Source organism: Oncorhynchus mykiss, chromosome 13 (genome assembly GCF_013265735.2).
Source record: "Oncorhynchus mykiss isolate Arlee chromosome 13, USDA_OmykA_1.1, whole genome shotgun sequence".
Lineage (NCBI taxonomy): Eukaryota > Metazoa > Chordata > Actinopteri > Salmoniformes > Salmonidae > Oncorhynchus > Oncorhynchus mykiss.
Genome location: NC_048577.1, coordinates 46212170 through 46238360, shown reverse-complemented (window position 1 = coordinate 46238360; position 26191 = coordinate 46212170). Strand labels below are relative to the sequence as shown.

The 26191-nt window shown below is 43.3% G+C and overlaps 3 protein-coding genes and 1 long non-coding RNA gene across 11 annotated transcripts; 2 read left to right on the top strand and 2 right to left on the bottom strand.

The window, feature by feature from the left end:
• The first annotated feature begins 2433 nt into the window (after positions 1-2433).
• Positions 2434-7977, top strand: LOC110486569 (butyrophilin subfamily 1 member A1). Of its 3 annotated transcripts, none has more exons than XM_021558278.2 (7): positions 2434-2565; positions 3806-3886; positions 4511-4609; positions 4730-4831; positions 4921-5196; positions 5315-5393; positions 7079-7977. In XM_021558278.2, exons 2-7 carry the CDS (start codon positions 3827-3829, stop codon positions 7663-7665), a joined length of 1203 nt encoding a protein of 400 aa, XP_021413953.2. In that variant the 5' UTR covers positions 2434-2565; positions 3806-3826; the 3' UTR covers positions 7666-7977. The 3 variants fall into 3 exon arrangements, with proteins under 3 accessions (XP_021413953.2, XP_021413952.2, XP_021413954.2); XM_021558277.2 differs by having other exon boundaries at positions 2495-2662; XM_021558279.2 differs by having other exon boundaries at positions 2498-2662; positions 4924-5196; positions 7079-7976.
• LOC110486571 (nucleoplasmin) lies at positions 7978-9368 on the bottom strand. Of its 3 annotated transcripts, none has more exons than XM_021558280.2 (6): positions 9124-9368; positions 8886-9004; positions 8701-8783; positions 8364-8574; positions 8145-8204; positions 7978-8043 (listed from the first exon to the last, which is right to left on the bottom strand). In XM_021558280.2, exons 1-6 carry the CDS (start codon positions 9156-9158, stop codon positions 8024-8026), a joined length of 528 nt encoding a protein of 175 aa, XP_021413955.2. In that variant the 5' UTR covers positions 9159-9368; the 3' UTR covers positions 7978-8023. The 3 variants fall into 3 exon arrangements, with proteins under 3 accessions (XP_021413955.2, XP_021413956.2, XP_021413958.1); XM_021558281.2 differs by having other exon boundaries at positions 8886-9001; XM_021558283.2 differs by having other exon boundaries at positions 8886-9368.
• Positions 9369-9405: 37 nt separating this feature from the next.
• On the top strand, positions 9406-26183 carry recql5 (RecQ helicase-like 5). Of its 3 annotated transcripts, none has more exons than XR_002468086.2 (18): positions 9423-9595; positions 9854-9975; positions 10129-10650; positions 11473-11569; positions 11730-12004; positions 12171-12253; positions 21068-21289; positions 21578-21680; positions 22206-22242; positions 22351-22409; positions 23026-23099; positions 23215-23308; positions 23438-23608; positions 23845-24503; positions 24596-24641; positions 24770-24985; positions 25062-25158; positions 25236-25494. XR_002468086.2 is itself a non-coding variant. In XM_021558276.2 (18 exons), exons 1-18 carry the CDS (start codon positions 9502-9504, stop codon positions 25415-25417), a joined length of 3129 nt encoding a protein of 1042 aa, XP_021413951.2. In that variant the 5' UTR covers positions 9428-9501; the 3' UTR covers positions 25418-26183. The 3 variants fall into 3 exon arrangements, 1 of the variants encoding a protein (XP_021413951.2); XM_021558276.2 differs by having other exon boundaries at positions 9428-9595; positions 25086-25158; positions 25236-26183; XR_002468087.2 differs by lacking the exons at positions 23026-23099; positions 23845-24503; positions 24596-24641; ... (1 more) ...; positions 25062-25158; positions 25236-25494 and having other exon boundaries at positions 9406-9595; positions 23438-23492.
• Positions 12604-18482, bottom strand: LOC110486572. Of its 2 annotated transcripts, none has more exons than XR_002468089.2 (3): positions 17670-18482; positions 14193-14408; positions 12604-13925 (listed from the first exon to the last, which is right to left on the bottom strand). It is a non-coding gene; the product is annotated as an uncharacterized LOC110486572 (long non-coding RNA). The 2 variants fall into 2 exon arrangements; XR_002468088.2 differs by having other exon boundaries at positions 14193-14382; positions 17670-18478.
• Positions 26184-26191: the final 8 nt, after the last annotated feature.

Genomic DNA, 26191 nt, shown 5'->3' with positions numbered 1-26191 from the left:
AGAGACTTTTCAAACACACCCTGTTCTCCCTTCCTATATAAGCCCTTGACGACAATATAACCTCCTATTCCGAGGACGTGAGGACGACGGTCCGATGTCAGAATGGTTCAGATAATAACTACAGAACGAAGCCAACATCAGCGTGAGCTTTGGTTGCGAATTGTATGAACTTTGAACTCTTATTCACTACAGATGTGATACCTCCTAGCCGTTGAGTTAGCAACAGCCACTGCAAACGATGGTTAGGAAGGAACAGACAGAGTATCCCGTCTACCACACAACGACATTACTACAATGTATTCAATTTACCAGCAGAGACATTCTTCAAAGGACGAAGGACTCGGTTGGGCAACACGGCCTTCCATCTACCACCAACCTACCGAAGCGCAGCTCAGAGTAAATATTCATTGCATTTTCCTTTTCCAAATGGGTGGTAATTTAGAATGCATAAGATACTGTATTTACGATAGCACAGCTTCACCCTTTGTTCCTCAGTCTTCCCGCTCTTTCACTCAAACCCTGCCACTTTTCTTTTATGTAACAAGCTGTCATATCTGTTCCGCCTGCTAGGGACGTTTTCCTTTATGACGTAATTTGTAATCAAGTTATGATTTAATTATGTGTATGTGTAATTCTGTGTGATTAGTTAGGTATTTAGTAAATAATTAAACCCAATTTTGTATTACTGGTTCAACTTGTCAGCCAGGGTACGTGCATAACCAAGAATTTACAACATTCAGATGAGACTGAATTAAGATGACGATTAATTTTGACTGCTATTGATGTAAAATATTACTAGGTCTTTAAGAGTTTATTCGGAAGATAACAGCTCTATAAATATTATTTTGTTGTGCCCAACTCTCTAGTTAAATACATTTACATGATTAGCTCAATCAGGTAATATTAATTACGGAGAATTAATTTTATAGAATAGCATGTCATATAACTTAATCCGGCATAGCCAAAGACACGACACATGTTCCATGAGCTGTAATAAAAGTTAATACACACAAAACCTATTTCTCTCAAATGTTGTGCACAAATTTGTTTACATCCCTGTCAGTTACACTTCTCCTTTGCCAAGATAATCCATCCACCTGACAGTTGTGGCATATCAAGAAGCTGATTAAACAGCATGATCATTACACAGGTGCACCTTGTGCTGGGGACAATAAATGGCCACTCTAAAATGTACAGTTTTGTTGCACTGATGAAACTGAGGAGTATTTCTGTATGTAAAAGCCCTTTTTTGGGGGAAAAACTCATTCTGATTGGCTGGGCCTGGTTCCCCAGTGGGTGGGCCTATGCCCTCCCAGACCCACCCATGGCTGCACCCCTTCCCAGTTATGTAAAATCCATATATTAGGTTCCTCAGGAATTTATTTCAATTGACTGATTTCCTTATGTGAACTATAACTCAGTAAAATCATTGAAATTGTTGCGTTTATATTTTTGTTCAGTACACACACACACACACACACACACACACACACACACACACACACACAAAAAAAAACACACACACACACACACACCTCTAGTACATTGTAAATATGATATTGGAACTGACCCTTTATATAGCTTCTTACTTTCTCATGTTCTTGTTTTTATATCTTGTGTGTTTTTGTTTTACCTTATGTTATTTTTAGTGCTACACTGTTATTGATTACTGCATTGTTGGGTTTGGAGCTTGCAAGAAAGGCATTTAATTGCATGAGACATTAAAACTTGAAACTAATGGATAAATAGATTCTCTCTTTAGCCATGTTGTAATGGAACTTGCTTTTGAAGTAACCTGAAATATATCACAGTTAACTACTCAGCTTCTGAAACTCAGATTCTCATGTCAAGTAGTGAACACTTGTTCATACTACAGAGAGAATGCCGTTACAATGTACTGAACAGGGCCCGGATTCCCGAAAGCATTTTAAGGCTAAGTTAATCATTAAAATGGTTAGATGAACTTAACCTGAAAATGCTTTTGGGAAACAGGGCTAAGTCAACGCTTTATATATACACACTGTTTTGATGCCACCGTGCCTCCATCTTGGCACTCCCCCAACGGAGTAAAAATATATTGGAAGCTATAGAAATGCATTTATTAAAAGTCTACTTAAAAAAAAAATAATAATACCACGTTTATTATATTACAGACACCTTCGTTCTCCTCTACCGATATAAGTAGGACACAGTGACATCCCGCCAACTTTGAGAAATAACACTTTACATCAGAGTTGTCTCGGGATGGCTATGCATATTCATGAAATTAGGCTAGTAAGCATAGTATCTTTTTTATTTTTTTAGTAGCATAGTATCTCTCTCCATTGAATACACGCGGTTGACGTCAACGAACCTAATCGAATATTCAAAGCGGGATTACAATAATGCTATGTATCCACCAATCCAAAGAAAGGATAGGCGGGAGCTAGACAGCCCGCCGTTCCACTTTGTGGACAACTGATGTACCACAACAATCATGGCGGCGCTGTTTGTCTGCCTTCGGATTGAGAAAACGGAGAGAGCCGAACCATCTTCGTTCCTAGGAAAATCTTGTATGTAAACAAGGTCAGTCATACTGCAGCATACAGTCAACTTGTTCTCTAATAGAATTACTCCTGTGTATAGAAGACACCAATCGGCTTACATTACAACATTGTGACAGGTATGTCTAACAAGTTTGTACGACTCAACTGCATGATTGTGTCAAATCTTCTATCAAATATAATACATTCATTTCGATTGCATGAAAGTCCACAGACGTCACATAACAGCATGGCATTGTTTAGTGTCGCAAAAATAACTTAACTATCATGCATAGTGTAAAATTCGACATGTTGCAATGTCAACCAAGGATATATAGGATCAAGCACTCTGGCAGTGCCGCAAAGTCACACGACCCTACTCATTACTTTGTGCGCAGACTGCGTGTGTCTAGACTGGTCTGTAACTGGGTCACTGTCACTCAAACAAAAGATGTAACACACATAGGCCTACTCTGAATACCTGAACAATGTTTCCTGTTTTTGTTTTCATGATTTAATTAGCCTACTCACATTTTTGTTGCATTGTATTCCATTTAATTCCATTGTATTTATTTGTATTCTATTACTAAAGGTTGACATGAGTTTACCGTGAATTTTATAACAAATGCAGCAAAGAGCATGCAGGGCCAGTCACGTTACAGAGGGCCAAGTAACCTCTGCTCTGACTCAATGATCCTAACCAAGTTACTGATCAGTTGATGCCCCAGGCTCTAAAAGTGGGTAGGATCCCATGCTTACCTCACAATGAAAATATGACTTGAATAACATCCACACAATAACTAGGTCAGAGTATCATTAAAGATACCAAAGGGGAGGTATTCTTCATGTTATGATGACCACAGAGGTGTTGCTGTTAGGATTTGGTCCAGTACGATTAGCCATGTGTTGCCTGTCCCTCCGCACTATGATTAACGATTTAAAGCAATCTTCTTAACAGTGGAGCTGCGTTACTCCTTTGGCCATGATGCCAATGTCTTTTATCTTGACTCGGGACAGAATATAGGGCAGTAGGATGGAACAGCTGACACATTTCTAATGAAAGTAGGGCAGGGGTAGTTTTAGATTTCAAACCATTTGAGTCCCCTTAGAGAATTTAGGTGGTCCTGCTACCACTGAATCAGATCAGTGGTGTGGTTTTAGTTCAGCAGTAGCACCTGTTAATCTGAAATCCTTACACGGGTAGTGTATATTCTGTCAAGTAGAGGTTCCCTGTCTGTCAAGGTACATTTAAAATGCTATTTTATCTGTCTTTTTCTTTGTAGAGTCTCAGCACAGTTTCCAAGATGATGCAGTGTTTCCACTTTATAGTCGAGCCGGTCAAGAACATCACAGCCAAGCTTAAGGTACAGTAGGTCAAACTCCTGTCATGCATTACAAATCCTCCAAACAACAAAAACATTTACATGTTTTTTTGTTCAAATCTTTTTTGCTACGGTCAGAGATTTTATCATAAAGGAAAGTCACCTTGAAACGGCTGTGGAGGGGTTGTCATGGTAGCGTCACCAGTCACATGCTTACTCAAGTAGATAGGTTTTAATTGTTTCTGTAGATTGATTTAATTACCTATTACAAATAAAAGTTGATGTGTGTGTGTGTGTGTGGTATGGAAAACCCCAGGGAAAACAGATTACTGCTGGCAGATGAGACAGCAGCAGTGAGCATGCAGGGCCAAGTAACCTGCACGGACTGTTGATTTGATTTAGTTTAATAATAGATGATGTCAGGGGGGTTATGGGAGAGAGGAGATCTCTTTATTTCCTGCTGAAAGGAGAAGGGCATGGTGTGCATTTTGATAAGGCCAAGTGGGTCCTTTTCCGGGTTGACCTTATTACTTCCTAATCCACTAGTAAAACACCAATTTCTGTCCTAAATCTGTTTCCTTTCCTCTTTTCCTAATATTTATTTTGTATTGCTACTTTCTATGTGTTCTATGGCTAAGTCTTGACACTATTTTTTTTGTCTGTCAGGAAACTCGCACGAGGGCGAAGAATGATAAGAGAGAGCCACTGGAAGAGAATCAGCTGTTTATAGTGGAGCTGGCTAGAGATCTCAATCGAGTGTGCCAGGTACACTGAAATATATACACACCTTTCGTAACATCCATTATACAAGTATCCATTGTCAGGTCTAGTTTGGAGGATAAACAAGTCTCCTAAATCCCCCACTTGTCTATGCCCTCTCTGCAGAGGTCTGAGGTGCTGGAGAACATCTGGAAACTAGAGGACATCTGGCCCACTCCTCTTTGCAGGGCCTTCATCCTGGAGTGGGCGTCTCTGCTGGAGAGCAAGGTATGGAGAGCAGGAGCCAATATACTGTAACAGCTATTAATATATACTGTATAGCTTGCAGGTGACATTCTCCAAACACGTGTTGTCAGCAGAAGAGGCCCATGCAGTCGGATGGTTGGCCAGAGGAGAGCGAGTGGAGGAAGCAAGACCTGTTCAGTGAGAATGAAATGGAGAACGCTAAGAGGACAATCATCAACTGGACCAAGGACCTGAGAGCCCAACCTGAGCAAAGTGTGTGGCCTGGGGAGGCTGTGGCTCAAGTTCTGGAGGACCTCCAGGCTGCATGGAGGAGTCGCCACATGCCCAACCTCTTGACAGCCATGGAACTGCTCATGTGGGTCTTACTGACACAGGGCCTGGACAAGGTGGGGGCCTCCTTAAATATCAATTGTCCCCCTTTAAAATAAATTAATGTATATTCATGATAACAGCTCTGATATTTACCAAAGCCGCTTTTCTCCTTCTCCATGTTTGTGCTTGCAGGAAGCCATCCCTCAACAGTGGCTCATATGGAAGCAGAGGACTCAGAAGATAGGTGCTGCCCGCTACATTCCTCACTCAGGTATGTGATGCCTTGGATAGAGCCATGTTCACAGAACGTATTGTTTATTTGACTAATATTTGTTACTAATCTGTTATGTACAGTGAGGCAAAAAAGTATTTAGTCAGCCACCAATTGTGCAAGTTCTCCCACTTAAAAATATGAGGCCTGTAATTTTCATCATAGGTACACTTCAACTATGACAGACTAAATGAGAAGGAAAAAAATCCAGAAAATCACATTGTAGGATTTTTAATGAATTTATTTGCAAATTATGGTGGAAAATAAGTATTTGGTCAATAACAAAAGTTTCTCTCAATACCCTTTGTTGGCAATGACAGAGGTCAAACGTTTTCTGTAAGTCTTCACAAGGTTTTCACACACTGTTGCTGGTATTTTGGGCCCATTCCTCCATGCAGATCTCCTCTAGAGCAGTGGTGTTTTGGGGTTGTTGCTGGGCAACACGGACTTTCAACTCCCTCCAAAGATTTCCTATGGGGTTGAGATCTGGAGACTGGCTAGGCCACTCCAGGACCTTGAAATGCTTCTTACGAAGCCACTCCTTCGTTGCCCGGGCGGTGTGTTTGGGATCGTTGTCATGCTGAAAGACCCAGCCACGTTTCATCTTCAATGCCCTTGCTGATGGAAGGAGGTTTTCACTCAAAATCTCACGATACATGGCCCCATTCATTCTTTCCTTTACACGGATCAGTCGTCCTGGTCCCTTTTCCAGAGAAACAGCCCCATAGCATGATGTTTCTACCCCCATGCTTCACAGTAGGCATGGTGTTCTTTGGATGCAAGTCAGCATTCTTTGTCCTCCAAACACGACGAGTTGAGTTTTTACCAAAAAGTTATATTTTGGTTTCATCTGACCATATGACATTCTCCCAATCTTCTTCTGGATCATCCAAATGCTCTCTAGCAAACTTCAGACGGGCCTGGACATGTACTGGCTTAAGCAGGGGGACATGTCTGGCACTGCAGGATTTGAGTCCCTGGCGGCATAGTGTGTTACTGATGGTAGGCTTTGATACTCTGGTCCCAGCTCTCTGCAGGTCATTCACTAGCCCCCCCCCCCCCCCCCCCGTAATGGTTCTGGGATTTTTGCTCACCGTTCTTGTGATCATTTTGACCCCACAGGGTGAGATCTTGCGTGGAGCCCCAGATCGAGGGAGATTATCAGTGGTCTTGTATGTCAACCATTTCTTAATAATTGCTCCCACAGTTGATTTCTTCAAACCAAGCTGCTTACCTATTGCAGATTCAGTCTTTCTAGCCTGGTGCAGGTCTACAATTTTGTTTCTGGTGTCCTTTGACAGCTCTTTGGTCTTGGCCGTAGTGGAGTTGAGTGTGACTGTTTGAGGTTGTGGACAGGTGTCTTTTATACTGATAAATTCAAACAGGTGCCATTAATACAGGTAACGAGTGGAGGACAGAGGAGCCTCTTAAAGAAGAAGTTACAGGTCTGTGAGAGCCAGATATCTTGCTTGTTTGTAGGTGACCAAATACTTATTTTCCACCAGAATCTGCAAATAAATTCATTAAAAATCCTACAATGTGATTTTTTATGGATTTTTTTTCTCATTTTGTCTGTCATAGTTGAAGTGTACCTAAGGATGAAAATTACAGGCCTCTCATCTTTTTAAGTGGGAGAATTTGCACAATTGGTGGCTGACTAAATACTGCCCCACTGTATATTCCAGTATGGGACTGGATCTCTAATGCAGCAGTGGAGATTTCCCTTGACCTGGACACGGCCAACCCTGACCTGCTGATCTCCAATGACGAGAAGAAGATGCGCTGCGGCTTCGAGAGAAAGGATGTGCCAAACTACCACCAGCGCTTCGATGGCTGGTGGTGCGCCACAGGGGTGGAGGGTTTCAACTCTGGCCGCCACTACTGGGAGGTGGAGGTTGGGGAGCGGGACTTTCGGCTGGGTGTGGCCAAGGAGTCAGCCCTGAGGAAGGGCTTCAAGTCCCTGAACACAGACACGGGCTACCTGACCCTGCGCCTGGAGAGGGGCACGGAGCTCAAGGCCCTGACTGTGCCCTTCACTGCCCTGCCGCCTGGTCTTATCCCCCGCAAGGTGGCCGTCTACCTGGACTACGACCAGGGCCAGCTGTCCTTCTACGACGTAGACAGCCGCTCCCACATCTACACCTACAATGAGAGCTTCAACGAGAAGCTGTTCCCTCTGTTCGGCACGACAGAGATCATTAAGGACCTGGTGATCAAGTCCCCTGGGAGCAAGGCCTATTGCCTCTGTCCCTCCCTGTGCCTGTGGGGCTGAACTTTCCCTCTTAACACCATCCCTCTACCCTATGGTTACCCTCTCACCACTCCTATAGAGTAATCAGAACCTTCGTTACTGTAAAGAACTAGACCATCATGATATTGGATAGCTATGTGACCACTGATGCTGCTGCTTCTATGTGATTCTTTCTGCCTCTTCCTTACTCCAGTTATGCTATGCACTCACATGCTCTGTATTTTCATACATTTGAAAGAATACCATAGTATTATCTTAATCTATTGTGAAATATTAATCCTGCAATAACAATGCACTTTCCGTGATGAATAAATATACGAAACTCAAAGGTTCTACTTTTTGTGCTGTGTTTTATTGAAGTCCTTCAAATTTGATCATGTTATTGAAGAACACTGTGATCTGAAATAAAAACACAATAACTATTTCATACTGAACTGTACAATGTCATAAGGGATCAAAATAGGTAATCATGTTATGAAGTTCTAGATTTGTTTACTTACCAAGTGGGGGTGTTGATGAGAAGACCTCCTCCTTCTCCTCCTCCTCCTCCTCATAGACCACTATGACAGCACAAAAATACCAGGTATCATTTGAATTGAACTTAAAGCCAAATAAAAAACAGAGTCCCAGAATTGACATACAAATAGTTTCTGATTAATATTTATTTTCTTGCCATTCTCTCGACAATAACATAATTTTCTCCTATCTCAATTACTTACATGTCAAATGCTGCCCAGAAATGAAGAGGGGGCCCTGCCCAGAGCGAAGGTTGAAGATGACAGGTGGGATGAGCTCAAACCCACTGAAACTGACCATAGGTTGGCACATAGGGTGAAGAGTGGCAATGGGCACTGGCTTGCAGCATTCCCCAACTCTGTCCTGTACCTCCACCACATGCATCTCGTTACTGGCCTCTGCACTCAGACACATCTATACACAAGGGGAGCAGAGATTAGAGGTTGGGCTGTCATTGGACTATGTTAATTGTTGTGTCACTGACTAAGTCAAGTGATCTCTGCTAATGGGGTGTGTGGAGAGGGCTGGAGATGGACTGACCGTTCGGATAAAGAACTGATGCTCCAACAAATCCTCCGCTATTTCAAACACTGCCTTTCTCTGGGTGTCATTCAGCTCACAGCCTAGTCAGAGGAGAGAGGAGACCCTGGGTTTACAATACATTGTTGTGCATCTAGGTCACCAATTTCAAGCCATCTCAAAGTGGCATTAACCTCAGTACATACCCCAGAGCACACAGACAGTGTCAGAAACAGAGGGTGAAAGGGAGAGATCCATGGCGATGAAGTGGAGTGGAGTAAACCTCCTTTTAATATTCTGCAATCCTATGCCTCTTCTCTCCCTGCTTTATTGATACATAAATCAGGGGTTTCGATTGTGTCAGTGTTTTGGTTTGGGTGTTGATAAAGTGGTCTATGGAGGTCACCAAATTCAACCAGAACTCAAACGTAAACGGAGACTCACCTCACAGATCGAGACAACAAAAACAATTCTAGCATTAAAATCTGTCCTGGTCTGGGTCGTGCTAATCAGGTGCTAATCACAGCGCATTCGACTCTCATTGGCCAGGAAAACAAAGGCGTGTACCCATGGATGATGAATCTAATCAGTTGTGTGCGTTTAATGTTTTTTTTGCACAAAATATAAACAGATCTGTTTCGGTCATTTGACATGAAATAAAAATGTATATTTAAAAGAGAACCGTAGATAAAATATGTTTAAAGAGATTCACTAGTTAAAATATGGCTTTCTTTATTATGTGCCGACTGGCATGATGTCATCGATACGCGACGACTAGAGAATGAAGTTTGTTGTCAAGTTGGACGTTTTTCTGGATAAGAGATGACTTCCATTAAAAAGGCGTTAAAAACCCATTTTGGGTTCGATAAGTTCCGATCCCAGAAGCAGGAGGACGTTGTTAAAGCAGTTGTTAAAGGTGAGAACCACAATAGACTTGTTGGACTTACAATAATTTACCTAGGAACGGCTCTTCTAGTTTTAGCTAATCTTAGCCAGCCGCGGGCTATCTAACTAGCTAGGTAGCTAATTAGCCAATTCTTCAACCAGTTCATTGACTGTTACCTACTACTAGCTAGCATGATCAGCTATTGTTATTAAACATATCTGAGTAATGCCGTTGCCCAAATCGGACTGTCGATGGAAAATTGTAAATTACTGCCCCTGTTGTGTGCAGGTGACCGGGATGTTTTTGTGTGCATGCCCACCGGGGCAGGGAAGTCCCTCTGCTACCAGCTTCCCGCAGTGTTGGCTAAGGGTATTACCTTGGTCATATCCCCTCTTATCGCTCTCATCCAGGTCAGTCTCTCTTCTTTAGCATTTTCTTCTGTTGTAATTTGTACTGATTACGTGATTGATTCTGATATAGACTGAGCTATCCTTAACTGCATAGCTAGCTATGTATTTAGGTTTCTTCAATGATGATCCCTTTCTCTGTATCCACCATAACAGGACCAAGTGGACCACCTAAGGGACCTGAACATTCCTGCATGCTCCATCAACTCCAAGCTCCCTGCAGGGGAGCGCCGTCTGATCCTGGCCGATCTGGAGAGTGAGAGCCCCAGGTTGAAGCTGCTTTACATCACCCCAGAGATGGTGGCCTCCTCTGCCTTCCAGCCCTGCCTTACAGGCCTTCTCTCCCGGAGCCTCCTCTCCTACCTGGCTGTGGACGAGGCTCACTGTGTCTCCCAGTGGGGGCATGACTTCAGACCAGACTACCTCAAACTGGGCAGTCTGCGTGCCCGTCTGCCCGGGATACCCTGCGTGGCGCTGACGGCCACGGCACCCCAGAAGGTGCAGGAGGACATAGCAAAGTCCCTGAGGCTGCGATCACCGCTGTCCTTTGCCACACCTGTGTTTCGCAGTAACCTGCATTATGAGGTGGTGTACAGGGAGCTACTAGAGGACCCTTACAAGCACCTGCATGCCTTCATCAGGGAGGCCCTGACTCTGGGGGAAGGCCCCAAAGGACAGGTTGGTGGACTAGATTCCCCTCTGACTCTGTCCTTATATGCAGTATCTCTTCCTACTCTATCTAATGGATGGTGTAATCAGTTAGGGCTGGGCGTTGTGGCCTAAAATTCATAGGTCTATTTTTTTTAATTATAGGCCATTCACAATATATATCTAGATTTAAAGGTCAAATACATTGCATTTCAAACAGTCAGCAATAATCTAATGAATGGGCTTGTGAAATTATACCTAGGGTAAATATAAGCCTTCCACAACCATAAAACCCACTAATAATGTAATTATTTTATCAAAATAGTTTAACCTGCTTTTTTGCAATATTCAGCGATCTGGCTGAAAATGCCCGGTTTACAACAAACTGAACATAAATTTACTAGAATCAGTGTTAATTGATTCTCTGGTTTTATTAGTGTCTGCTCTGCATGCAATTTGATGAGTTGAAAGGTTAACTTCTCCTCTATTACAGTAAAATAATGGATGGTGTAATCAGAGTAATGTATTTCGGTGTCCCTATGACTGATTCTGTTGGAACAAACCTTAAATGCAAATAGTGAGTTGAACCACTTATCAGGGAGGAAGTGATGTGTCATCTTTGTTGTTGTGAGTGGCAGGGGGAGGGGCCTGTGTGTGTGAGAGAGAATGGGAAGGTGCAAAGGAGACAAGACCAAAAAGACATGAGAAAATGCAGACAAACGGTCATAAAATACAAAAAGTGATTGTTGTGATACAGGCATTTGGAATATTGCGCTAAAAAACATATGTCATCCAGCCTTATAATCAGTGCATGGTACTTAGCTTGGGATATTTATCTGTGTCTTTCTTCAGGGTTGTGGAATTGTGTACTGTCGGACCAGAGATGGCTGTGAGACGGTGGCTTACCAACTGACTAAGCTTGGAGTCCTGGCCAAGCCTTACCATGCAGGTGAGACATTCCTCAAGGGCTTACAAACATTGTGGGGTAGGATAGTAAATGGCAATGTTAAAGTTTAATAAAGATAAGAATCAAGCAGATTATTTTATTGATGACGAGACATAACAAAGTGGGCGGCATGACTCTTGACCTTTAACTCCTGCTTGTGTAGGGTTGAAGGCAGGAGATCGCACAGAGGCTCAGACTGATTGGATGCAGGGTAAGGTGCTTGTCATTGTGGCCACCATCAGCTTTGGCATGGGGGTGGACAAATCTAATGTCAGGTTTGTGGCCCATTGGAACCTTGCCAAGTCACTAGCCAGTTACTACCAGGAATCTGGGCGTGCGGGGCGAGACGGGCTGCCCTCTTCCTGCAGGACGTACTACTCCCCCAAGGACAGGGAGCAGTTGAACTTCCTCATCCGCAAGGAGGTGGCCCGCAAACAGGTTACGTGTAGACTACACTGTCAACCTGCCTCACAGGCTTGTTATTAGTATAGAAATATGATGGTGCTGGAAATGCATGGGGATTGCAATTGGTGTGTAGAGTGTTCAAATCGTTTTATGTTTGTTTATTTAACTTTGAGCGAATGATTGTGTGACTTCTCTGCAGGCAAAGCGTGGCTCCGAGAAAGATCAGGACAAGGCTTCCATCACAGACTTCGAGGCCATGGTGTCATTCTGTGAGCAAGAGGGGTGAGTGTTATATAACACAGGGGTTCCCAAACTTTTACACTCAGGCCCCCTCTTCCAGCATTGGGGAACATCTCGCGCTCCCCCTGCGCTCGCGCGCCACATCTATTTCTGTGACCACAAGCACTGTTCATGACACATCCTTTTTTTTGGAGGAGAGAAGATTTTGCAGGTTTAAAAGCATACAATATTTCCTGCAAATCTACACATTTTGTCATGGTGTGTGGAGAAACTTTTGCAGTTTTAAAGCAAATTTTCTTGCAATTCTATATGTTTTGTCATGTGATATTTGAGTGACTCAAAAATCAACAGGCTGGTTGATCTGGACATTTCGGACAAGTTATAAATGGCTCTCTAAGGTCTGCAATGACTGAGAAACTGATGATGCACTACATCATTTTGAAATTGCAATGTGTGTGTGTGTGTGTGTGTGTGTGGAACAGTAGCAGCCAACAGTTTGGGAACCCCTGATATAACTCACCACAATCATCTGCATTTTGTCTTATTTCATGTAAGCGATACAAAAGCGTATTGCACTATTTTAGGCAGCCTAAGAAAATGCCTTTTCAGAAGGAAGAGATGCCCTTTTTAACCTATGCAACAACTATACGGAAATGACAGCATTACTCTTTTTCTGTTTTTGTGTATAACTGTGAAGCATATTACAAGGCTTCCTCACTGCCTCAGTTCCATGTTTGTACAGCAGAGGGCAGGCATGGTCCTCTGAATCGCCTGAGGAATGAGATAATGGCTTGTTTTTGCTGAACTAATGCTGTGTTCACGTGCTAGTCGGAACTAGGAAACAGACTTTTTCGACTTGCTAACTGGTTGTAGTTATACACGTGCAGCGTTCAACCAGTTAGCAAGTCGGACATTTCTGAGTTTCCTTGTTCCATCTAGCACTTGAACAAGGCAATAAAGCAAAGGAAGTCCTTTAGATGTAAGAGTGTTGCCATATGTCTTCTAAGGGGTTTGGCAAGATGCCTCCATTTAAGTGAGTTGTTGCTGGAAACTGCAGAGGGCTCTTAGAGTCTCTGAGCCAGTGGCAGAGGTTGAGTTGACACCCATACATCCTAGAACTGACAGACATTCATCTCCCCAAGCAATCCCATGTGCTTCTATTGGGATCTTTTAGCTACATGTCCAGTTGTTTGCATTACTGTGTGTGTGTGTGAGATTCCATGCTCCTGTGTTCCTTGTGTCTTTGTGTTGTGTGGATCAGTTGAAGCCGTCCTAGAGGTCTAGTCTTGTCCATCTCTCACGTCAAAGACTGCTTTGTTAGCCAGCAGAGCCCAGGGATGCCCCTTGGAATGTTGATACTCCTGAAAGCCTGGAAGCCTGGCCTGTTTTTGCTGCTTCTCAGGGAGGCTCTGTGTGTGTTTTGTATGGAGGTGTGTTGTTCAAGGGCCGGGCTCCTTTATAGATGGGCTCCACACCCTCCCCACGGGTCCTCATCATTCCTCCGGGGTTAAGAGGCCCATAGAGTGCCTCTCCAGAATGTCTCTCCTGGTGATACAGTGGCACTCCATAGAGTGCCTGTTTTATAATGTCTCTCCTCATTATTGGGGGAAGTGGGGATTGTCTCAGGTTAGCTGACTATGTGGTCCCTTGGTTCTGGTTCTGTGACAGCAGCAGCACGTCAAACAGGTCATCAGCAGCATGAGCAGGAAGACCACTAGGAAAGAACACACGATTGACAACACCTTTTATAGTAGCTAGCCTACATATTTGAATTTTGTCCAGACAAGATGATTGATTTCACACTATCTAAAGTGATATTAAAGATGTTGGAGTTTCATCCTTTGCAAGACATGTTCTGACATGTTCTGAAGCACATGGTTAGGTGTATGGAGTATATCTCCACTGAGAGAGGTGTGTGTGTGTGTGTGTGTGTGTGTGTGTTATATCTATGTATATATTATGTATGAGAGGTGTAGATTACCGATAAAGAGGACGAGGACAGCGAAGGCCCCCATCTCCAGAGGGCTGGCGGTGGGGAGACCCTGCAGTTTGGCCCAGAGCTTCTGTAGCAGGGTCAGCATCTCCTCCCTGGCATCCATAATGTCCCTCACACTGAGGGTGGGTGCAACTCTGTAGTATCTGGGTGCAGGTTGTGTGATGTGATCACTTTGCTGAAGCCACAAATAAAGGGATAAAACTGGATGAAAGATGGATTATTGATTATTAATAATGGATTATTATAACAAGATATTGTTAGAATTATTAGAATCTGCATTTGTTTCATTCCTTATTCTTCACCCATAATGGACTGTGAGTCTAGAAGTCATAGTTACTGTCTAACAATGTAGATGACCTGACACCAATGGAATGTTGACAAACCATTGTGTTCATCCTTGAATATATAGGCGAGCTGCTAGTGCATGTGTTTCTGATGAGTAGGTAGGACAGAGTGAAATCAACGGATTCCAGCTCCTCCTATAAGAAAGAGGAGGATCTAGAAAGTGTGTTATAATCTGGTAATATGTTGGTGTGTGAAGATTTGAGTTTTTCTGGGCCAGTGGGATTTTGTCTGTTCCAGGCTTACTAGAGTAATTCTAGGGCTCTCCCAGCAGCATAGCTGTGGACTGACACACCACAGTTATCACAACTGTCATGAGACCGAGAGGAGGGTCCCACTGGCTGACTGTATAAAGGGAGGACTTTTATCTATGTTATTTCAAGGGCAGACACTGATATTTGCCTTGTTGTGTGTTAAAATACAGTGCCTTGCGAAAGTATTCGGCCCCCTTGAACTTTGCGACCTTTTGCCACATTTCAGGCTTCAAACATAAAGATATAAAACTGTATTTTTTTGTGAAGAATCAACAACAAGTGGGACACAATCATGAAGTGGAATGACATTTATTGGATATTTCAAACTTTTTTAACATCAAAAACTGATAAATTGGGCGTGCAAAATTATTCAGCCCCTTTACTTTCAGTGCAGCAAACTCTCTCCAGAAGTTCAGTGAGGATCTCTGAATGATCCAATGTTGACCTAAATGACTAATGATGATAAATACAATCCACCTGTGTGTAATCAAGTCTCCGTATAAATGCACCTGCACTGTGATAGTCTCAGAGGTCCGTTAAAAGCGCAGAGAGCATCATGAAGAACAAGGAACACACCAGGCAGGTCCGAGATACTGTTGTGAAGAAGTTTAAAGCCGGATTTGGATACAAAAAGATTTCCCAAGCTTTAAACATCCCAAGGAGCACTGTGCAAGCAATAATATTGAAATGGAAGGAGTATCAGACCACTGCAAATCTACCAAGACCTGGCCGTCCCTCTAAACTTTCAGCTCATACAAGGAGAAGACTGATCAGAGATGCAGCCAAGAGGCCCATGATCACTCTGGATGAACTGCAGAGATCTACAGCTGAGGTGGGAGACTCTGTCCATAGGACAACAATCAGTCGTATATTGCACAAATCTGGCCTTTATGGAAGAGTGGCAAGAAGAAAGCCATTTCTTAAAGATATCCATAAAAAGTGTTGTTTAAAGTTTGCCACAAGCCACCTGGGAGACACACCAAACATGTGGAAGAAGGTGCTCTGGTCAGATGAAACCAAAATTGAACTTTTTGGCAACAATGCAAAACGTTATGTTTGGCGTAAAAGCAACACAGCTGAACACACCATCCCCACTGTCAAACATAGTGGTGGCAGCATCATGGTTTGGGCCTGCTTTTCTTCAGCAGGGACAGGGAAGATGGTTAAAATTGATGGGAAGATGGATGGAGCCAAATACAGGACCATTCTGGAAGAAAACCTGATGGAAAAGACCTGAGACTGGGATGGAGATTTGTCTTCCAACAAGACAAGGATCCAAAACATAAAGCAAAATCTACAATGGAATGTTTCAAAAATAAACATATCCAGGTTTTAGAATGACCAAGTCAAAATCCAGACCTGAATCCAATCGAGAATCTGTGGAAAGAACTGAAAACTGCTGTTCACAAATGCTCTCCATCCAACCTCACTGAGCTCGAGCTGTTTTGCAAGGAGGAATGGGAAAAAATGTCATTCTCTCGATGTGCAAAACTAATAGAGACATACCCCAAGCGACTTACAGCTGTAATCGCAGCAAAAGGTGGCGCTACAAAGTATTAACTTAAGGGGGCTGAATAATTTTGCACGCCCAATTTTTCCGTTTTTGATTTGTTAAAAAAGTTTGAAATATCCAAAAAATGTCATTCCACTTCATGATTGTGTCCCACTTGTTGTTGATTCTTCACAAAAAAATACAGTTTTATATCTTTATGTTTGAAGCCTGAAATGTGGCAAAAGGTCGCAAAGTTCAAGGGGGCCGAATACTTTCGCAAGGCACTGTATCTTCTAAGTTTCTGTCTATTCATTATGCACATATGAGTAGGACATATGTTGCTGTTGCTATGGGAAAGTATGTTCCCTATAAATTGTGAATAGCAGTTGGGTGTGACAACTGATGCCAAGACAGGATCCTGTTCATATGAATTATCTCATGATCATCCCTTCACAGTTCTCCTCCTCATCACACTCTCTTTATCTTATTCTCTCTAGTTATGCACCTACACCACAGTGTTACTTCTCCTCTCCCAACCCTGATCACACTGTAGGCTACTTGATTACATTACATGTCAGTTCTCTTCATCACAACACTAGATTGACCTGGATTATGTATTGATGTATTGATTCTATTAAAGGGGAAGTCTTTAGACAAATAGAATAGTGCTTCAATTCATTTGATAGTAAAATGCTTTAATGACTATAGGTGTGGCATGTAAAACAGATACCAGACTGTTGGCTCAGTTTCTTTGTCCTGCTCTCTGTGTCCCTTTAAAGAGATTCTGATCCTGTAGTGTTGCTGGACCAGACCGAGTCCATCGTTTCCCACAGCTGCTCTGTCTCTCTCTCCCAGGTAGACTCCCACCAGCTGGTGTGGTGATAGATCCCAGTCAGACTGGGCTTTCACCAGTCTCCGGTTTCATGGCTAGGCCGGGGGGTATGGGAGCAAGTCTTCCCACAGTAGTAAAGTCTAGCTAAATATTTAGCTGTTAGAAATGTCATTATGATAATGACATACAGTAAGAGTGCTCTCCTTCTAGAGCTGTTCCAACTCTGGTCCACACTGTGTTCACATGTAAATAGCCTCCCTATTAATACACAGCTGGAATACACTAAATACAGAATACACTACCCATACAGCTAAATTACACTCTTCACATTCTTTTGATTAGGCTATAAAGTATGCTAAGACTGTTATTCTGGCCTGTATTTGCATGTATATAGCCTACATGTACACACTCACAACCAGCATACACTCACCTGAACTGTATGGGTAGTTTGCAGATATGCAACAGAGTAAATAAAGGTGCTAAACTGTGCTTGTCTAACGAAGCGAATCAGTTCGTGATGTAACACAAGAACCAACACCTACCTGAGTGAGTGTGGAGAGTGAGTTCCCTGTGTGTTGCTGGGTGAGTTGGAGCCAGCAGTGAGACAGAGGTGGTGACCTCGCCTCCTCGACCCAGCGGTCTTTTCAGGATTAGGGTTAGCAGAGAGAAGTCCTCAAGTAGCGATTAGTATTGAAGCCAAGAGATGACCAAAGCCCCACCCGCTGCACTGCTGTCCTCTGTACAGTCTGTTCTGGGTTTCAGAAAGGAAACAAATCGGGCTCGAAGTGAGCTTTCTCCAGCTGTCATTGGTTTGCTTTCCACCGTCTCTCGCTCCACCCTTACTCTCTCCTTTTATTCTTGCTTCTCTCCCAGTTTGTAGTAGCTGTTGTCGTCTCTTGGTGCCAGTGGAAAAGGCAGCGGTTGTGCAATAGCAACACTGTTTATCTCCACTTACAAAGGACTCCTGCTGTGTTTTTGTGCTCTCTGCCTGTTGTATTAATATAGGCTAGTTCATCATCTCCTCCTTCTGCTGTGGGTCGTTTTCTTCTTCCTTCACTCCTCCTCTGGAAAGACTCTGTTGCTTCATGAGCTCTGTCTCTTTCTCGCTCTCTTTCTATGTCTCGTTCTCTCTGTCTCTCTCACTGTCTGTCTCTTACTCTCCCCTCCTCCCTTGGTGAGACTGCCTCTTTCCCCCCTCTTTGAAAGCTGTGGAGACTGGGTTTCCATCCGAGGTAGTCTTACTTTGTGTGTTATGGAGGTGTCTTGACTAGTATTCCTCCAAGAGACACTAGCCTGTATGAATGTGTGTACGACGAAGTGGATCTGTGTGTGTGTGTGTGTATACATGACATAATATTGTGTATTGAGTGAAAGCGCAAGCTGTTATACAAAGAAGCGGAACAGCCATACTCTAAAGGTGAATAGACATTCAGATGTTGAAATCTATTTAAAAGTCATTTAGAACAGTAACATCCTCACCAACCACCACCCATGGCCAATCTCACTCACCTACAAGTCTCCTAAAAGTAGATCATTTTGGTTTGCTATTCAGACTAGACTCTAGGGAAGCAGTTATTTTATAGAACCTCGTCTCTGTTTCACATTATTCACTCAGGAGTCTTTCCACAGCCACAACCCCTTTTTCTCCTCATCAATGGAGTTTGTCAGAATAGAAGGGAGTGGTGTGTCTGAGTGATCAGAAACCGCATCCAGTTCACAGACGTATCGTTAAACGGGTGTTCTTTTACTGGAGAATACACTTCACACTCCTGCAGAGTCACTGCATTTGATTTCCATAACTGTTTGACCACACCCATTTTGATTTGAATAAAACTTTCCATACATATTTGCCCATGGTAGAAGTGGTCAGAAAGTGTCTTTTTTTTTTTGTTGACCTAAATGCCAAAACATTCTAGCTCAAAGTTGACCCATTGCGCAAAGTGGACCAGTTTTGCGTCCCCCACAATTCAATGAGACATCCATGTCTTCATCACTGGAAAATATAAACAGTTAGATTTTAAATCATTTAAAAGCTTTCAAAAAGGGTTGTCAGAATATTTGATACATTCTTTCAGTTGAGACACAACATGCTCTTGAGTACAGGGTGGGTGTCATTTCAATCATAGAAATATTATTAATAGAATGGACCTATCCCTTCAGACCCCTGCAATTAAGCCGATACACCATTGACATTTTAAATGTAACTAAAATGTTTACTTCTAATTACTACCATAAAGATGGCTGCTGGTCCACCCACAATTGAATGTCAACTTAAATGGGAATGTCTATTCTATGATCCTATATTTCTTTGATTTCAATAGGTTTCCAATGGAAGATTGACAATGTTATTTAAACAAACTGATATTCCCATTCAAGTCAACATTTTCTGATGTGTGGACCTCCAACCATCTCTGTGGTACCATTTTTAAAAGTAGACATTTTTATTTTAGTCACATTTTAGTAAATGTATCAGCCAAAACATGACAACCACCCTGTATTCAAGAGTATGCTGTGTCTCAACCGATGGCAGGCACAATTCAAAAACCTCAGATGATAGTTTGACAACCCTTTTTGTATGTTTTTAAATTATATCAAACTCAACTGTTTATCTTTTCCAGTGATTTAAGACATTGATGTCTCATGTTATGGTGGGGTATGCAAAATAAGTCAACTTGAGCACCTCTATCGCCTAAAGGTTTTGGCAGTCAGGTTTCAAAAAGCAGTGGTGTAAAGTACTTAAGTAGTACTTTAAAGTATTTTTACTTAAGTAGGTTTTTTTCCTGGTATCTTTACTATTTTATATTTTCGACAACTTTTACTTCACTACATTCCTAAAGAAAATGATGTACTTTTTACTATTTACATTTTCTCTGACACCCGAAAGTACTCCTTACATTTTGAGTGCTTAGCAGGACAGGAAAATTGTCCAATTCACGCATTAATCAAGAGAACATCCCTGGTCATCCCTACTGCCTCTTATCTGGTGGACTTCCGAAACACAAATGCTTAGTTTGTAAATTATGTCTGAGTGTTGGAGCATGTCCCTGGCTACCCGTAAATGTAAAAAAACAATGATAATTGTGCTGTCTGGTTTGCTTAATCTAAGGAATTTTAAAATTATTTTAAGTTTGATACTTAAGTATATTTTAGCAATTGCATTTACTTTTGATACTTAAGTATATTTAAAACCAACTACTTTTACTCAAGTAGTATTTTACTGGGTGACTTTTTTTTTTGTTGAGTCATTTTCTATTAAGGTATCTTTACTTTTACTCAAGTATGACAATTGGGTACTTTTTTTCCACCACTGCCAAAAAGTCACTTTCTGACCACTTCTATCATGGGCAAATAAGTATGGTAAGTTTTGTTCAAATCAAAAGGGGTGTGGTCAAACAGGCATTCAAATCAAAAGGGGTGTGGTCAAACAGGCATTCAAATCAAAAGGGGTGTGGTCAAACAGGCATTCAAATCAAATGGAACGACCCCTCTCTGCTCAAGTGGGAATAACATCTAGTGACTCGGGTTGGGTCAAAGCCTTATTTGGCCACATGATGGCCAGTTGAGTGTGACCTTGTTTGATCACACATCATGTGCACACACACACACATACACATTGATCATACACAGTAAGGGGGAATCTGTTACACAGTGGTAGCTATTGATCAATGACAATCCTCTTCGTCATTTCTCCATGACACAATCATTGTATAATTCCTCATATCAGCAGCATTAGCTACCTTTCTGATATTCTACTGTGTCATGTGCACTCTTCTGTATTGTGAGTCTTAATGAGGAATGCACAATATCTTGGCTCTGATCATTTTGAGACACTGGGCTCCACTGAGCTACTCTGTGAATGCAAGGCCTCCTAGGGTTTTGACCTCTAGCATGTCTGCAATATGTTTGTCTCTCTCACACCTGTATTTCTGGGCTCTCTCAGCTGCCGCCATGCCACCATCTCCAAGTTCTTTGGGGACCAGAAGCCGGACTGTGCGGGGGCCTGTGACTACTGTCGTGACCCCAAGGCTGTGCGGGCCCAGCTGGAGAAGGGGGCCACTTTGTGCACCAAGACTGGAGCAGCTTGGAGCACACAGCCCAGGGGCCCGTTTGGGTTTGACCGTGACCTCTACGCCGGGGGGAGGAAGGGCTACGGCTTTGAGAGGTCAGAAATGCAATGGTCTAGTAGCCTGGAGGCCAGTCTAAAGCAGAAATAGACTGGCATCCAGGCTAAAATGTGTTGTAGTTGTTAGTTGCTAACAGGGCAAGATGGGGGGGGGGGGGGGGGGGGGGGGTATTTCCTTCTGACTCGCTAGTCATGTTTTGGTTGCAGTATTTGGTTGGATTAGGATTATTTTCAAATGTATTGTTGATTTTAAAATGTGTTTTCTAGCTGTCACTCATAGACAGTACAGTAGGAATGCTGAGGTTTGTGGTGATGTCATCTCCTCAGGCATGATGAGGAGGGCTGGGAGAGTGGTGGTGATGATGATGGCTCCGAGCATCGGAGGAAGGAGTTTGGAGATCTCTTCAAGAAACAAATGAACCTGCGCAAGGTGAAACCTTGCATTCATGTACTGTGTACATGGACAGCCCTGCTGTCATACTGTTATACACAACATCTGACTCATAAGCGTTCCATTGCTTCAGTAAACAAACCTTCATACACTGTAGCAGCTTCCTCTCTCTCCACATCTGTGTTCCAGCTGTGGCCAGCCAGTCAGCCAGGCAAGGAGGCTATGGGGCTAGGGGCCCCTGTAAGGCACCATGTGGTAAATCTCTCCCATATGTGGAGTCAAATCAGCACAACAGGGCTATTCAAATCCATACTATTAATCCTGACAAACAAAAGATGTGTTGAGTTGAGCCATTATTTTGAGACTGTTGGTTTGAGATGCTGCCAGCAACCGCATGGGGCTTGGAACACTGAAGCACTAGAAACTAGGTGAGAGAGGCAGCGGTCTAGTGCTGGAGTGAGGAATTTGAGGGGCCCTCTGTAGGTTCTCTGCTCTAACTGACAATAGAAGTGTGAGGGGGGTGTCTTATTTCCCTTTGTTTACTTCTCTCTCTTTCCTCTGTAGGTTTCTGAGAGACACAAAGATTCATTTATCCCCCCAGGTGGGTTCTCTACTGTTGTAATATCAGTGTAGACAAGCAAAGTGACTGGCTAATAATACTGTTGTGTGACTGAATGGGTTTGGATGTTGTGTTCAACTGTGTCTGCAGATGATAACTGCCCACTCAGGGAGGCCAGCAGCCAGAAAATCCCCAGGCTCACTGTCAAGGTACAGCTCTAGTATGGAAACGTCTCACACATGCGCATGCTCACATGCCTGCTCACCTACGTGCAAAGCAATATGCACATTCGCATGTTTTTGATGTTTAATGCACATGTCCTTGTGTATTCAGCGTCTCCACCGTCATGAGCTCGTTAGAAACAATTTATTCATCCATAATTAAATTCTGCTTTAAATCGTTCACCCAACAAGATGCTGGCTTATCCCGGGTCCCACTCTCAATTTGTGATCAAATGCACAGAGCACTGAACATCTATGTTTGCAGATCGAGGGAACAGAAAGGGGATTGTACTACCACTGTGGTTCATACATGTATTACAAGAATAGCCATTTTCAAGGAAAAACGTAGCCTCATTTGTATTTTTTTTAGCGGTGTCTGACTGATTGTATGCCATGATTTAAAAAAGTTTAAATAAATGTATGTATAGTGTTGATTTTATTCTGGAGCTGCTACTGACCAGTTCTCCCTTGTAAAGACATGCTTTAAATCTAAATGACACTTTCCCTTTGAATAGAGGGGGGAAATAAAATGAATACATCTTCACTTACCTTTTAAAAAATAGTTTTGACGAGAGTGTGTGCCAAATGTGTGCATCAATTCTAGGCCCGGGAGCACTGTGTGGCCCTGTTACAGGAGGCTCTGAACAACCACCAGGTGGCAGCAGCAGACACACACAGGTACCAGTCACTACTAACCACATGCACCTAAAATACCAAGTCCCTGATGCCACTGGGACAACTGAACTGACACTTGGATTTCTTTCTTTCCCTTTTTCCTCCGCCCCTCACCCAGCTCTGACACACTCTCCTTGGCAGTGGATATTGAACATGAGGTCTTCAAGATCACCAAGTCTTCCAACCTGTACAAAGCAGCTGTCCTGAAGAGAGTAAGTAGCTCCTGACTACTGTCTGGTTTATTGTACAACTGTAAAGTCACTTTATGTATCGAGTCCTATGGAAGCTATTTTTTTTAAAGTTATTCTTTCACTCAGCTAACTTATCTCTTGTTCCTAAAGGTATCAGAGATGAAGAAGGGAGGGGCTGCCTCTGCAGGAGGAGGAAGAGAAGGGACCAGCGGCTCTGGGGAATCCACAGAGATAAAGACTGAATCCAAAGAAGAAGCAGCCTCCTCTTCCTCCTTGACTGAGGAGCAACAGGGCTTCACGCCTGCCTCACAGATCTACTCAGTAAGGCCCAACACCACAGCACACAGAGGACTCTGCTTTTACTTTGCCTTAGAAAATACTGTAGTGCTCCTTTATAAGCAGCAGTAATGACTAAATATGTATCTACAGGCTAATGCATTGAGACTGCCTCAGCCCATTTAGTAACAGGATGCGTCAGTGTTATTGTGAGTCAGCCTCATACTGGGTTCTATTAGTAACTAAGCATCCTTCCTTCTGTGTCTCCTTCTCTTCACCAGCTAAAGCGGAAGAGAATAGGAGCAGGTCTGAGGGGCTCCTCCAACCCCTTCCAGACTGCCAGTGAGCTGATGAGGGCCTCTAACTGTGAGGTCTCCACTACAGGTCCAGGGGCCAACAGTGGGACAGGGAGCGGGGGCCCTGACTGCCTGGCTGGGTCTGGAGAGTCAGCCGGTGAGGAGGAGAGGGGGAAGAGGAAGGAGACAAATACTGGAGATACAGCACCAACCATCAGCTCCTCCATCAGAGCTAAAGCCAGTGCAGTCTCTGCCTTCTTGAACAGTCCCACCAAGACAGGAGGCAAGGCCCTGAGCAAGAAGCAGAAGCTAGCAGAGGCTGCTAAGAACTCCCGCAACATTACCCAGTACTTTGGGAAGAAACCGATTGAAAAGAGTCAAGAGGTGGAGATAAGAACCAATGATGTGTCATCTCAGGCCTTTTCAATACCACCCCAGTCACTCCCCACTCAGGAAATCACACCTGCTACTGTCTCCATGGATACCATCCCTATGGACACTAGTCCCATGGAAATCATCCCCACAGAAACCATCCCCATTGAAACTATCCCTATGGACACCATCCCCACAGAAATCAACAACTTGGATAATGATGAGGAGGAGGTTAAAGAGGAAGCTAAACTGGACTTGGACTCTATCACAGTGTAAGATGTCCCTCGGAAGTTGTAGATAAAGTCTTTCACTGGTTTATTCCGTTTTGCGTCTCTCTCTCTAAACTCCTTTGTCTTCTTCCCAGGCAAAATGCACATGAAAACAAGGCTAAATCGTTGCTAAAACTAAGGGTATGGAGATCAATATTTTATTGCCACAACAGTCTTATTGTGTCGTCCATGGTTTTTTAACAGTAATGTAATGATGACATCATTGTTAACATCTATTACCACATGTTCTCTGTGTGTGTGTGTGTCAGCTATGTGAAGAGAGGGAGGCCCTCCCTCCAGCCAAGCGCAGCTGCCCCCTACAGGACAGCAGGAAGAAGGTGACCTTTAACCCCAAAGTCCAGGAGACTGTACTGGAGCCAGGGAGCCCAAGCAAAGCCCCCAAGCCTGTGTCTCTGAAGGAGGTGGCTGACATCGTGGTGCGCTGTCTAGACCCCTTCTATACGCAGGGCAAGTTTGCCACCAAGGTGAGGGAGAGAGGGAAGGGGCATAAGCTGTGATGAAGATATTTGGTTCTTCATTTATCACTTTTTCAAATCGTAGTATTCCAAATCTTCCTTGTTGTAGGAGCTGTTCAAGTCATTTGCCCGCTACTTGTCTCATCTACTAGCAGAGGGGAGGAGTAGGGGAAGAGGTCAAGGTGAGGAAGATAAACATTGTGTGTGCGCACTAGCGCAAGCTGCCTTTTCTAATAATGAACTATATTTGTGTCCACAGTGAAAATGCAGGCCAGGAATCTGATAAAGAAGTTCTTCAGCAGTGTGAAGCGCTGTGAGAGTGAAGCAGACTGGAAGCACCTGAAGGGACCACACAGCACTGAGACCTCTGAACACAGAGGGATGGGAGGAGGCGGGACTATGAACAGAAAGGTGGAGGAGGATAACAACCTGGGGGTCTGATCCCTTCATCCACTCTCGCTCTCCAACTGATTCCCTCCCTCACATCTCTCCCAGGCCAAGATACTGAGCCGTTTCAGAGATGATATGCTGCTATGCTGTGTCAACTCCAGGCTCATGCTGTCGTGGCGTGGAGAGCCGCTGTAATGGCGGCTATTAAACATGTACTGTATACAGCATGTCTGCTGATGCTGCTATGGAACAAGTAGTCATCCCTGCTCAACGCCGAACAGAGGTGGCTCTTTGTTTGATGTTAGCACCATGTGACTAGGACATGGATGCTATGGCTATACCAGGCCAAACCCTGCTGCTACCTGGTCTGTCATTCTGCCTGACTAAAGAGGACAGCCAGCTGGATGTGTAACAACCACACTCTATCCTTGATTGATTTTAGAGATGTAATTTAATGTCTTTTTTGTTGTTAGTTTGTTAGTTATTAGTTGTTTTCATGAGATTCTAAATGAGAACTTTTGTTTATGCTGAGGAATCCCCAAAAATATTAATTTGTTTTTTCTCTTGTCCTTATTGTTATCTGGTACAAAGTTCTTAAAAGATCAGCGCTGGCCACGTCTGCCTGTGCAGGTTGGTGACAGGGTGGGTGACTTTTCAAACAGTCAGTCATTTCAAACATGATGGAATCCAAAGAGCACTTGATGTACCAATGGGGAAAAACACCCAGCCATCACAGAAATGTATCTAAACAAAAACCCAGCCTTCACACACTATTGCTCCATGTGAGACCTGTAAAATAAAATATCTTAACACTGAATGTCTAGT